Genomic DNA, 14,976 nt, shown 5'->3' on the forward strand with positions numbered 1-14,976 from the left:
ATTTTGGACTCAGCTGTGGTCGTAACATGAGGACTACCTGTATTGATTGTGTAGGAACACTGCCAACTAGCACTGACTGTTAGAATTTAGTGGGTGTTAAGGTTGTATCCTTCTGTTCAAAGAAGGGACTTAGTAGATCTATCTCCATGAATGGAGATAGGTCATTCCCCCTCTATATTAGCCTGTATTCCAGGTCCAACAGTTGAAGGATCACTCAGAACACCATGAAAGATGCAAGAAATCTGTGAAACTAACATTCCGCTTTATTTGTTAGTGGATGTCTTTCTAGAGCGAAACTCTTAATCAATGTACTACAATCTAATCTATTCAAAGAAAGGCACTGCATTAACAGATGTCCAAAGCTTAACACGTTTAACAGAAGGGTGTGGGGAAAGAAATGGAGAGGAGACTCCACAGGAACTCTAGCTTCTACCACCATTGTGGTTTACACAACACTACATAATATGGTTTCTACATTCAAATTTACAAGCCACCGTTTATACTTTTTTTCAAAAATTCAACCCAAACCAGTCAAATACTACATGTAAGTCAAATACTCTGCCAACTAAATTATACTGTCAACAAGCTATTCTTTTCATAGTAAAAAAAAAAAAAATACCTAGATTTTATTCAGCCTCCATAAGATTGGTGAAATACATTCATTATAGAAACTTTAGAGAAATTATATTTCAGGGAGTTTTTAAAACAAAGGGAATAAGAAACAAATGGAAATTTGTTCCCCCAAATATGCAACACAATTTTATTTTTTTACTGGGGCCAAACTTTCTTTGTTAAGAATATTTAACAAATTCACACTCTAACATGAAGTAAGAACCTACAAATAGTGGGGGGAAGCAAGTAGTCACCTGTTGAAATTTAGACCGTTATTGTGATATTGTGGTACTATGTAATCTTGCATCATCTCAATTTGTAACAGTGCCACAGTGTTTTGTGAATCTTATTCATAGATAAGCATACACAGAACTGTGCATTAAGTTTCCTTCTTACAGTGCAATTTATATTCCTCTAGCTCTCAAACTGGTGAAAACTACACTTGACGATCATAATAAAAAAGAAATGGGGAATTCTTATTTTATCCTCAATAGTTTTCCATTCTCTGTTTTCTCATGGGTATAAATAGTTTTACTGAATACAATTACATTAATAGTAAAATCGTTTTTAAAACGAATCTTTATACTTACAATTGTTTCTAACAAAAAAAATTTTAAAAGTGTTTCTTAACACAATCTTCTGAAATGTGATAAAGGCTTCTAAAGCACAAACAAAAGTAAGACAGGACGTGGAAAGGGAGAAAAGAGAACATTTCAAAATACAAAAATACCAAATGCAGCTGACTAGAATAAGTGTGGCTTAATTTGATATTGTATACGTAATAGAATTACTTCTGTGTTTAAAAATAAAGTCATAGAATGGTGCTTTTAAGTTCCAACTCAGTTGTATTTATTCCACCAATATATAGGTGCCACTTTAGTCTTAATGGTCATCAAACTCACAGGGAAAAGTGTAGCAAAATTAATTAAGGTGTACTGTAAAATGCATAAGAAAAATGAGATCATAAATCAAATTTAATGAATGTGGAATTTGTATTAGAAGTGCTCCATTGCACAAATTTGTATTTTGGTTACTTAATACTGTTAGTTGGTTCCTGAGCATGATTTTAAAGAAAAGGGTCTCAGTAAGAGTAACTGAAAAAAGTATGGATACAGCCTAACATAAACTTGGTTATAAAATAGATTAAACTAGTATGCAATTAACTGATTTGGTGAATGCTCATGTTGCCCATCCCTGCTATGAAAAATGAAATGTGGAACAAGAGAACATTTTAGCCATTTGTCCGAAATGGTGTAGGGTTTCCTGCCCGAGCAGGGGGTTGGACTAGATGACCTCCAAGGTCCCTTCCAACTTTACTATTATTATTATTATTATTATTATTATTATTATTATTATTATTATTATTATTATTATCTCTCTCTTTCCCCATCAGGATCCTAGATTGTAGCCCCCTTAATAGTGTTGTTTCCACACACTGCATTTTAATTGCCTAAAACATTTACAATAGTAGCCACATTTACAAAAGACCAGGGTTATTATATGAATGAGTTGTAACTGCATGCATTATGCTTTTCTCTCATCCTCCAATACACCTTCAAGAAGATCAGAAACTTGCTTTTACTTATAACTGCAAAATTGTACCCAAATTTATATTTGGTTAGCCTCAATCATGCTTTGCTGAAATGGACACATTTAAAAACATAGGTGGCTTGTTATTGTAAGACATTAAGATAACTGGTTACCTATTGTTCATCAGGTTCATCAGGTTACAAAGAACCAGAAACAAATGAACATACAACTAGTGTATAAATTAGATTACTGAGTAACTCCTTTAACACGTCCTTCTTTAAAATACATAGCATAAGTCTTTCAAATGCTAAAAGGCTGGCACTGTACTCTGAATATAGCCCAGTGGTTCTCAACCTGTGGGTCAGGACCCCATTTGGCACAGGGGCCGCCAAACAAGGCTGTCCGCCATTTTTTCCCTTTTCCCTAGCTGTCCTACTCCTTCTTATTGGTGGCCACACCCACTTGGGGGTCACCACAACATGGGGAACTGTATTATGGGGTCACGGCATTAGAAAGGTTGAGAACCACTGATTTAGCCAGTATCATCTAGGCCAGTGATTCTCAACCTTTCTAATGCCGTGACCCCATAATACAGTTCCCCATGTTGTGGTGACCCCCAAGTGGGTGTGGCCACCAATAAGAGGGAGTAGGACAGCTAGGGAAAAGGGGAAAAATGGCGGACAGCATGGTTTGGCGATCCCCGTGAAATGGTCATTCGACCCCAAATGGGGTCCCGACCCACAGGTTGAGAACCACTGATCTAGGCTAAATAGCTAAATAGAGTCTGCCCTAAAAGTCCTGTTGCCAGAACTGTTCCCTAGATTGGGAAGTAAAATACACATCCACACAATAGAGGAATACAATGGCATATTGTATTCCTTATTGTTACCAAGAAGTCTACAGGAATGCAATCTTGATTTCTGATGAAATCATCAGAAGGTTGAAACACAAAAGAAATTTTACTTTACAATTAAATACTGTATACGATTTACTGTATTTCAAAGGCTGAATTTCAAAAATTAAAAAACCACATGCCAAATAGATTCCATATAATACTAATTTGGTTTGTGTAAATCAATCTTTTATGGCTTACTAAGCAAACAATAAAATTTTGAAAACTCTGGTCATTTTATCAGTAAAACAGAGAAACTTTGTCGTAACTAATACAACCATTTAAACTGGAAGGCAGAACATGGACTACTTCGGCTATAACAAACTCTGATTCAGTATTAATAAACGTCCCTGGATACAAATTCTGATGTGAAGGTTGACCATTAATAGCTAGACATAACAATGATGCATCATCTATTTAATCTGTGATATTCTTGCCACTGCCATTATCCATCCTAATACAAAGATAGAGTCAGCTTTCAGCAAGATGGTAGGCATAATTACTCTTGAAAGGAGCTATTTGGATATGTACATAGATCTAACTTTGCAATAAGTAAACTAGGCATAGTTTTGCACAGATTGTTCTATTTCAGTGGTTCTTAACCTGGGTGATATTACCCCACAGGGGGCGATTTCATTTTTCAGGGGGGCGATGGAACGAAAAGGGGCGATGCGGGGGCAAAGGGACAAAAAGGGGGCGATATGGGGGCGATGGAGCGAGAAGTTTTGGGGACACTTTTGAGACTTTTTTGTACAGTGAATCGCTGTATATCTGTCGTACAAAAACATCAGATCGAATTGAATTGTGTTTTCAAACGTTCCTCCAGCTAGCTTCAGTACAGAACGCCGTACATATGTGAAAACGCATCGCTTATCTTCATGCGTGTTGCGCAGCAGCCTCTACCCATACAGTGGTGTGCCATTGGCCAAAATATGGGAGATATGGGAAAAAGAGTGGAAATAAATTATTTGCATCGATATGTCCTGATGACAATTTTAAAGAAAACAAAAAAAGTGTTTGCATAAATTGAAGAATTATTTCCTATGTTGTGATTGAGAGGTTATGTTGGGGGAGGGGAGCGATGACAACTTCCTCATTAGCTCAAGGGGGCGATTCATTCAAAAAGGTTAAGAACCACTGTTCTATTTTACCCACTACACTTATTGCAGACAGATCTAATTATGACCATGCATGTCTTAACTCAGGGCTTTTCAACCTTTTCACCCATTGTACCACTTTTAGGATATGGCAATATCTGAGTACCACCAGTCGCCTAGCAAGGTGTCAAAAACTTGATGACCCAAAAAAAAAGTGATAAAGTACAGGTAGTCCTCGACTTACAACAGTTTGCTTAGCGACTGTTCGAAGTTACAATGGCACTGAAAAAGTGCCCCCGAAGCCACAGCCAAGCAAGACACTGCCTGCCCACCCAGCAGCGCTCTTCCTCCTGTCCAAAGTTTTCATTGTTGTGAGCATTTCTGTTGAGGATTGGCAGTGGGGATGGGATGGGGGGTGTTTGGTTTGTATTCCCCCCATTTGCTGGGTGGTTGCAGCAGGTTTTGGTCACTTCACAAGACCCTGGGACACTGTGACCGTCATAAATATGAATCAGTTGCCAAGCATCTGAATGTAAATCACAAGACCCTGGAGATGCTGAAACATTCCAGCTGATCGGCGCTTCTTCTGGGCTCAGCAGAAGCTCCAGGATCAGTGCTGCTTTCCAGCTGATTGGTGCTTCTTCAGGGCTCAGCAGAAGTGCCAGGATCAGCGCCAAGCTCCAGCTGGAGCCTGGCGCTGATCCTGGCGCTTCCACTGAGCCCTGACAGCCCCGAAGAAGTGCCAATCAGCTGGAAAGTGGCACTGATCCTGGTGCTTCCGCTAAGCCCCGACAGCCCTGCAGCTCCAGCCATCTCTTGCTCAGGCTTGTGCGGTGCTGCCACCGGTTCAGCTCATTCCCCTCCCCCGCTACCACTTTTCTAGGATGGTCACGTACCACCTGTCAGGTGACAATGTACTAGAGGTGGTACCCATACCACTGGTTGAAAAGTCCTGTCTTAACTGTATTTAAATTAGTTTGTATTTAAGTCACTTTGTCCAGTACTAACTGAAAGAATGTTTGAAGCGTGCAACTCTACTGCTTCCCCATTTGCATTAATTCCTTTTTTTCCCCTTTTATTCAATGGTGCCCAGTTCTCAGAAACTGCCTGGACAACGTTTTTGCAGTTTTCTTGGTAAGGTTGTCCAGAAGTGGTTTGTCATTGCCTCCTTCCTAGGGCTGAAAGAAAATGGCCCAAAGTTACCCACCTTGCTTTCTCCCTATGACAGGCCTAGAATTCAGTCTCCTAGTTTCTAATCTGATGTTTTGAGCACTACACCAAACTTGCTCCACACTGACTCTACTGTACTTCTAAACATTTGAAGGTGCTCATTTATCTAACTATATACTACTAAAATTTTCATTCCCAGAATCTTTAGCTGGGCGAAATGGTGCATCATAGGGCAACAATTTTTAAACCAAGGTAACTCAAATGGGCTAACTTATAGAATGCATCCCAAATTCAGGATCCAATGACTCCTGCACAGCTAAAACCAGGCAAATTTTATAAATCATTTTATAATGTAAAATTATAATAAAACAGTTTAAGACATAATACAAAATGCCATAAAACATTTCCTGTGCTGACGTTTGAGTGTGCTATGCAGTTCAACACGAGCTATTTTCAAGGTGGATATGTCTCTGAATGTGTCCCAACTTTTCCAGTGAAGGCAATGCATTAGAAATTGTGTTACTGTTGAAGGCACAGAAGAATCTTGTGAGCAAATATCCCTGAAAGAATGACCAATAGGTCATGGATTACCTAGTTGTCTTTAAAAGATTCAGGAGCTTGGGGCCAGGTTTGTTAACCTGTAAATATTGTATATGCTTATCTTTTGCTAGTTGATTTGTTATGTTCAGCTCATAATTGTTCAAAAATTACATAGTAACCAACTTTTCTAATAATCTCATAGCAAATTAAGGGATGGAATCTACTTGCAAAAATAAGAATAAAGTATCAAAATAGAAGTGACATATGTATTCAAAAAAACAAATCCTGTTCAGACTCAAGATTAACATTTTTAAGGTAAGGAGGAACAAATGAGGCCTCTTAAAAATCAGATCACTTTTGTTAAACCCAGAAATAATTTTATATAAAAAAACTTGCAATCTTGTCAACAGCTATACCATTTAAAACACTGTAAAAACAAATAAACAGTATTGAGAGCATCAAATGCAATGTTAAAAGAGATTATAATTCAGACAACATTTGGGAATTATTTTTTAATATTCTTGGTGCCAATATTAAAAAGCTGGACCTGTCAAAATGTTTTAAATGTGTAACTACTACATATTACTTCAATGCAATAATCACTTCAAACTTTATACAAGAAAAACATGTTTTACCTACATATTAGGGAAGAAGTTTCTACAAAATAATTTTTATATATTGGGAAATAAAAGAATTTTACAAAATCATCCTATATGTGATCTGGAAATACTAAATTCTTTATTCCCAAATACCCATTCTACTTTTTATACTGAGACAAAAATGCCATACATAAAATATCTGATAGTTACTAAAACCACTTAAAACCAAGAATTTACAGAATTATCTCACAATAAGAGGTATAAATAATTGCACATTATAAACACGGACAACTGCTTCTGTTTCTTTTCATTATGATGGAAAGTAAGGAAAAAAATATAGAAAGAATGCATCTCATTTACAATATTACCCAAAAACAAATTATATGATCAATTGAACATGGAAGAGACAAGGTATGCCCCACTTTCTTGAGATTCCATTACACCAAATGCTTTTCTTTATGTACAAAAGCTATACTGGAAGAAAGCTTGATGTCAAAATGCTATCCTATAAAAATCACTGGGGAAAAAATGTCTAGATTACTATGATTACAACCTTATGCTTTCTAGGCATGGTCATTTAATTAATATTTTTGGTCCTAAAGTCTATAATAATTAAAATCAATAATAGGAACATTTTCCTTTCAACATAAAATCTGGTAATTCCCTTTCAAATCAAAAGTATACAGTGTTTCCTGGACAAAGTTTATAATCTTGACACTGATGTCTGCTTTCCATTCTCAATACAGAGCCTTCAACCCTAGTCAGAATTACTTTGGCACTTGGTTGGGAAAAGTTGGCATATGCCTGTTCAATGCACATATATTCATGTTCTTTTATGTTTCATATTCTTTTGTATTCATATGCACTTTTATTTTCTGTAACAAATAGTAACGTATGGCCTTCCAGATGTCAAACTCTTTGCAAGGTACCAAGCTAGAGAAATTTGTTATATTTCTGAATCAAAACCATAAACCAAGATAGAATCTCCAATCCAGAGTGAAACCCAGCAGATGATAAAGTATGACCCATGGAAGGCCTTGTATTCAGATATGAAAAATCAAGTGCATAGGTACAGGACAAGGGATGCTTGATGGTGGCAATGTGTGTGAAAATGGTCTAAGGGTAACTACCAGCAGAAAATGAGCAAGCAATTTATTAGATTATGTCCAGTTTATGGCATTTGACACTAGTCAGACAGCACTTGGATTGCGGTGTTCCTTTCTTAGCACGATAAAGTTGGAGAAAATTCAGAACAGAGCAATCAAGGTGTTAAAAGATCTGGAAATTAAGCTCTCCAAGGAACTAGGAATGCTGAGTTGGCAAAAGAGATTAAAGGGAATCATGATAATGATCTACAAATACCTAAAAGGAGGTCATGGGCAAATGGGATGATCCTGTTCTGCATTGTGATGTAAAACACAGCAAGGGCCAATGCACAAATGAAGATTCTGGCTAAATGTTAGAAAGAACTACAAAGTAGCAAGAAATGTCTCGGCTTCTATGGAGGGGTTGAAATGAAGGCTGACAATCACCTGTTGGGATTTCTGCAGAGAGCAAGGGGAGGTACAGGTAGTCCTCAACTTACAACCGCAACTGAGCCCAAAACTTACGTTGCTAAGTGAGAAATTTGTCAAGTTTTGCCCCATTTTATGACTTTTCTTGCCACATTTGTTAAGTGAATCACTGCAGTTGCTACATCAATAAAACAATTGTTAAATGAATCTGGCTTCCCCATTAACATTACTTGTCAGAAGATCGCAAAAGGGGATTGCATGACTCCAGGACACTGCAATTCATAAGTGTGAATCAGTTATCAAGTGTTGAAATGTAAATCACGTGACCATGGGGATGCTGCAACGGTCATAAGCGTGGGAAACGGTCGCAAGCCACTTTTTTAGTGCCGTTATAACTTTGAACATTCACCAAATGAATTGCTGTAAGTCGAGGACTACCTGTACAAGCCTCTTCACATTGTACAATTCCTCTCAGGTGTAGCCTGATGGGTCCTGCTCTTTCCCTCCCTCAAGAGTTACTTAACATGAGAACCAGAGGCTGAATTAACCAGGGCTCCAGGACGAACTAACCCAACTGCCTCCACGGCACAAAGAGTAGGAGGGAAACCTGTAAGGTTGTTACTCCAAGCCAAGCCCGAACTCCTCCGCCCTGAGATTTCCCACCTGCTCGGATAGAGCAGGAGAACCAACACCAGGGGAAACGAAGGCCCAGAATGCTCGGTAGGGAAGAGGGAGGCGGGTAAGGGGACCCCCGCACCTCCCCTTCTCGAGGCCCGGCTAGAGGAGAGCGAACAAGGGGGAGGCAAGCCGAGGCCCCGGGCCTGCCACCCCGAAGGGAAACGCCGGGAAGAGCAAGGCGGCGTGGCGAGGCACTCACCGACGTGCTGGTCCCGCGGCCAAAGGTAGTAGGTGGCGGGGATAACGATGAGGGCTACGAAGCTGGTAAGGAAGTAGAAGAAAGTGTTGCCGCTGTCATCGTACTGGAACTGCTGCCCGGCCATGGCTGCCCGCACGCCCCGCCCCCCCGCTCGGCTTGCGTGCTCGCTCCTTCAAGCAGCCCCAGCGGCGGTTCTCTACAAGGATCCCGCGAGAACGAGGACGGGGGACAGGGAGGAGGAGGAGGAGGAGGAGGAGCGGGAAGAGCAGCGCCCTCCTCGCTGGCTCGCCCGCCCGCCCGCCGCTCTCGGCGCCAGTTCACGCTTTGCCCCCCTCGCCTCCGGCAAAGCTGACACTCCTCCCAAGGAAGGCGACGTGTCACTGCGCAAGCGCCATCGCAACTATTGTGACGTCGCAGTGGCAAGGGGCGCTTCCGGGTCCTTGGCCGGTCCCGAGTAGGATTGGCTGAGCCGACGGTTCTCTCTCCGCCCGACTGGCTGGCGGGTTTTTGGCGGGGTAGTTCGAAAGAACGCCGAAGCAGGTGTGACTTGTTTCAGGTGACGTCATAATAGTGGGTGGAGAAGGGGTGGGTTTAAAAATATTAAGTTTCCTTCCAAAATTCCAAATGGAGGAAACCCGCAGCTTCCTTGTCAAGAGGTGGTTTGCCTATTTCCGAGATTTTTTTTCCCCAGTCGAGCTTATAACACTATAATTCTTTGGAAATTTCTAGGTACTTTTGCGACTTGCGAGGGTGAAAATGTTCTGTGATTGGATCAATTCCGGATCTGTTTTAATAACACACTTGTATCTTATGATTTATGTTGATTGTTTTTATGTAGTATCTTATGACTATCACTGAGTGTTGTTTCTTATGATTGATGATGATTGTATGTATGGCTATGATCATGATTTATCACTTGTTGCTTATATGTACACTTAGAGATTATGCACCGAAGACATATTCCTTGTGTGTCCAATCACACTTGGCCAATAAAGAATTCTATTTGTTGCAATCAGTTGTTTAGGTTTGCACAATGTGTCATTAAGAAACTACAAAGACTGGTTTCTCACAGTAGTACCTATGAGCGGACCCCATTTTATTAGTCCACATCAATCACATCACATCAATCCCACAGACTACTGTATGATTTCCTTTTACAGTATATACACATTAAGCTGTAAACATGGTTTATTGTTGTTGTTAATTGCGATCGCGACCCCATGGACAACGTTCCTCCAGGTCTTCCTGCCCTCTACCATCTTCTGGAGTCCATTTAAATTCACACCTACTGCTTCAGTGACTCCATCCAGCCATCTCATTCTCTGTCGTCCCCTCAATTCTATTGCCCTCAATCTTTCCCAGCATTAGGCTCTTCTCCAGTGAATCCTTCCTTCTCATTAGGTGGCCAAAGTACTTGAGTTTCAACTTCAGGATCTGGCCTTCTAAAGAGCATTCGGGGTTGATCTCTTCTAGGACTGACCGGTTTGAACGCCTTGCAGTCCAAGGGACTCGCAGGAGTTTTCTCCAGCACCATAGTTCAAAGGCCTCAATTCTTTTGCGCTCAGCCTTTCTTATGGTCCAACTTTCACAGCCATACATTGCAACTGGGAAAACCATGGCCTGGACTATACGCCCTTTTGTTGGCAGGGTGATGTCTCTGCTTTTTAGAATGCTGCCTAGATTTGCCATAGCTTTCCTCCCCAGGAGCAAGCGTCTTTTAATTTCTTGGCTGCAGTCCCCATCTGAGGTGATCTTGGAGCCCAGGAAAATAAAATCTGTCATTACCTTCATTTCTTCCCCATCTATTTGCCAGGAATTGAGAAGGCCGGATGCCATGAGTTTGGTTTTCTTAATGTTGAGTTTCAAGCCAACTTTTGCACTCTCCTTCTTTACCCGCATCAAGAGGCTCTTTAGTTCCTCTTCACTTTCTGCCATTAGAGTGGTATCATCTGCATATCTTAGGTTGTTGATATTTCTTCCGGCAATCTTAATTCCAACTTTTGATTCATCTAGCCCTGCCTTTCTCATGATGTGCTCTGCATATACGTTAAATAGGCAGGGCAACAGTATACAGCCTTGCCGGACTCCTTTTCCAATTTTGAACCAATCAGTGTTTCCGTGTCCAGTTCTCACTGTTGCTTCTTGACCCGCATATAGGTTTCTCAAGAGACAAATGAGATGGTCTGGTACTCCCATCTCTTTAAGAACTTGCCACAATTTGTTGTGATCCACACAATCAAAGTCTTTTGCATAGTCAATGAAGCAGAAGTAGATGTTTTTCTGGAACTCCCTAGCTTTCTCCATGATCCAGCGTATGTTGGCAATTTGATCTCTAGTTCCTCTGCCTCTTCGAAATCCTGCCTGTACTTCTGGTAGTTCTCGATCCACATACTGCTGGAGTCTAGCTTGTAGGATTTTAAGCATAACTTTACTAGCATGTGAGTGCAATGGTGCGATAGTTTGAACATTCTTTGACATTGCCTTTCTTTGGAATTGGAATGTAAACTGACCTTTTCCAATCCTGTGGCCACTGTTGAGTTTTCCAAATTTGCTGGCAAATTGAATGTAGCACTTTTACTGCATCGTCTTTTAAGATTTTGAATAGCTCAGTTGGAATACTGTCACCTCCACTAGCTTTGTTGTTGCTCAGATTTTCTAAGGCCCATTTCACTTCACATTCTAGGATGTCTGGTTCGATGTCAATGACCATCTCATTGTGGTTATCTGGGATGTTAAGCTCATTCTTGTATAGTTCTTCTGTGTAGTTTTGCCATCTCTTCTTAATCTCTTTTGCCTCTGTTAGGTCTCTGCCATTTTGGTCCTTTATCATGCCCATCTTTGCATGAAACGTTCCCTTCATATCTCCAATTTTCTTGAAGAGATCTCTGGTCCTCCCTATTCTGTTGTTTTCTTCTATTTCTTTGCACTGTTCATTTAAGAAGGCATTCTTATCTCTTCTAGCTACTCTCTGGAATTCTGCATTCAATTGGGTGTATCTTTCTCTTTCTCCCTTGCCTTTCGCTTCCCTTCTTTCCTCAGCTATTTGCAAAGCTTGCTCAGACAGCCATTTTGCTTTCTTGCATTTCTTTTTCTTTGGGATGGTTTTAGTTGCTACCTCTTGTACAATGTTGCGAACTTCCATCCATAGTTCTTCAGGCACTCTGTCTATCAGATCCAGTTCCTTAAATCTATTTGTCACCTCTACTGTATATTCGTCAGGAATATGATTTACTTCATACCTGAGTGGCCTAGTGCTTTTCCCTACTTTTTTCAATTTAAGCCTAAATTTTGCAACGAGAAGCTCATGATCTGAGCCACAGTCAGCGCCTGGTCTTGTTTTTACTGACTGTATAGAGCTTCTCCATCTTTGGCTGCAGAGCACATAGTCAATCTGATTTCTATGTTGACCGTCCGGTGATGTCCATGTGTAGAGCCGTCTCTTGGGTTGTTGGAAAAGAGTGTTTGTTATGACCATCGTATTCTCTTGACAAAATTCTATCAGCCTGTGCCCTGCTTCATTTTGTACTCCAAGGCCCAACTTGCCTGTTATTCCGGTTATCTTTTGGCTTCCTACCTTAGCATTCCAATCCCCCATGATGATAAGGACATCATTTTTTGGTGTTAATTCTATAAGGTCCTGTAGGGCTTCATAGAACTGGTCAATTTCATCCTCTTCAGCACCATGGTTGGGGCATAGATTTGGACTACTGTGATATTGAATGGTTTGCCTTGGATTTGAATTGAGATCATTCTGTCATTTTGAGGATTGTATCCCAGTATTGCTTTTCCTATTCTTTTATTGACTATGAAGGCTACTCCATTTCTTCTGAGGGATTCTTGCCCACAGTAGTATACCTGATGGTCATCTGAGTTAAATTCACCCATTCCTGTCCATTTTAGTTCGCTGATTCCTAAGATGTCAATGTTCAGTCTTGTCATCTCTTTTTGACTACGTCTAGCTTGCCTTGATTCATGGATCTTACATTCCAGGTTCCTATGGAGAAAAAATCTTTACAGCATCGGACTTTCCTTTCACCACCAGATATATCCACAGCTGAGCGTCCTTTTGGCTTTGGCCCAGTCGCTTCATTCTTTCTGTCGCTACTAGTACTAGCCCTCTGCTCTTCCCCAGTAGCATATTGGACACCTTCCGACCTGAGGGGCTCATCTTCCAGCATCATATCTTTTTTCCTTTTAGTACTGTCCCTGGGGTTTTCATGGCAAAGATACTGGAGTGGTTTGCCATTTCCTTCTCCAGTGGATCACATTTTGTCAGAACTCTCTGCTATGACCTGTCCGTCTTGGGTGGCCCTGCACGGCATAGCTTATAGCTTCATTGAGTTACGCAAGCCCCTTCGCCACGACAAGGCAGTAATCCATAAAGGGGAAACATGGTTTACTGGTTTACAAACCATTCTGACTAGATTGTACAGTATAACATATTAAGCCACAAATAAACCCTGTTTTAACATAATGTAATCTGAAAAATCTCCATTTCATTGTCTCCATTTTGTCCCTTTGATTCCAAAGAATGCTTGTTAAGAATCTAGGAGAGAAAGGGAGCTGCTGAGGAAACAACGATGGATATACAGTGTTTCTAGGCCAGCTGATAGACTGGAAATTGTGAATCTGTTTCTAAACTATTACAGTTCCAAATTATTTAGGAGTGGATTATATTCTGTAATTTCCCAGTAACTGGGGGTGGATGTAAAATATTAATAAATTATGCTGGCAATTTATTGAGTTCAATAATTTCACTCTTTTAATGGTACAGGGCTTTTATGTATCTAATCACAGTGCAAACATGCCCTGGCAATTTTTTTATTTCACTGTATCCCCATAATATTTGCTTTATTTTGATCCCAGCTCATGTGTGAGATAGGCTTAACTTATTCTTTAAAATCAATCTGGTTTTAAAATAACCTGCAGCAATGTCAATGCAACTAAAATCTGATGCACTTCATTTCACAATTCTGGGAGTGTCAGTCAGGTGACAAGTAGGGGATGGAGTCAGCCTAGCACTACTGGACACCTCAGCTTAATTTTGGCATGCCTCTTTCCTGTAGCTCTAGCTATTCTTCTCTGCCACCATCCTTTTTTCCCCTCTAGGAGAAAACAGCTGAATCATATTTGTACCAGCAATTCCCCACAACCTGTCCCAACAGCTGATCAGCTACTAAGAGAGTAACAATGTAAATCTAGAAACCCAGCTCTCTTAAAATCTAGGCTTTGAAAAAGACATTTCTCACACTTTTCAAGGCAGTTTCTCTGTCCTGCTCACCAGCTAGTTGCAATCTTGTTTTGACTGCAGTTAAGGATTCTTCAAAGCTTCAAGATTGTTTCCAACCAATACCATAACTACAATTTGTATAAAGTTAGAGTGAACACAATTTTGTATTTGTCTGCAAAAATTGTAAGGTCCTGATCTTGCTTTCCCACACTTAGCACCTTTAGTTTGTACTACTTAATGAATTGTACTAAAACTGTGATTTGATGAACCATGGTTTACTGAATAAGCCACCACTGGAAGGATTTCTACAACATGCTATGTTCCAACCAAAAAAACTACAATGACTGAATCCATGTCCTATGAAGGAGTGAAAGTGAAGGAGAGTGCAATTTGCTTAGTCTTTGTCATTGAGAAGGAAGACTGCATTATTTGTAACTAACACACTATCCCCAGGAGGTTAACAGGGAATATGGAAATTCATTGGCTCTTTTTCCATAACAACCTTAACTAAATAAATGAAGAGCTTAGTATGTTGTGGAAGGACCCAAAAATGGGCAATTGGCCTAGTCAACTAACTTCCAAAGACATTAAATTTAAGCCAAAACAACATGTCATGGATAAACTTAAATTTAATTCCATCTGGTCAGCTGTACCATGGGAGAAACTGAACCCAGTCTGCTTTAGCTAGCTAGAATAAAGAATTGAAAAGCAATTCTCTTTGTTATCAAACTCATTGTGCCTGGCAGCACAAAACGTAGTCCCAAAGTTTGGCTGTAGTGGCCAAATAATATCTGTTTGCCTGAAAAACTGGAAGACAATGAAGACCCATGAAGCTTTGACAGTCTTCTCTCAGCGTAAGGGGTCACGAAATATCATGCAACTCCTGGAAGGGTAGAACTCTATTCCCTAAGGCAG

At 40.3% G+C, this 14,976-nt stretch overlaps 1 protein-coding gene across 1 annotated transcript in view; it reads right to left on the bottom strand.

Annotated features, from left to right (window-relative positions):
• SEC63 (SEC63 homolog, protein translocation regulator) overlaps positions 1-9,118 on the bottom strand; it is a 46,896-nt gene extending 37,778 nt beyond the window's left edge. The window contains exon 1 of the mRNA XM_039351138.1: positions 8,832-9,118. Within this exon, the coding sequence (XP_039207072.1) occupies positions 8,832-8,955 (124 nt within the window). The 5' untranslated portion in view covers positions 8,956-9,118. The remainder of the gene's footprint in view (positions 1-8,831) is intronic.
• Positions 9,119-14,976: the final 5,858 nt, after the last annotated feature.

The sequence above is a fragment of the Crotalus tigris genome, unplaced genomic scaffold, assembly GCF_016545835.1.
Source record: "Crotalus tigris isolate CLP2741 ecotype Arizona unplaced genomic scaffold, ASM1654583v1 scf7180000018371.15429387391:27106975, whole genome shotgun sequence".
NCBI lineage: Eukaryota > Metazoa > Chordata > Lepidosauria > Squamata > Viperidae > Crotalus > Crotalus tigris.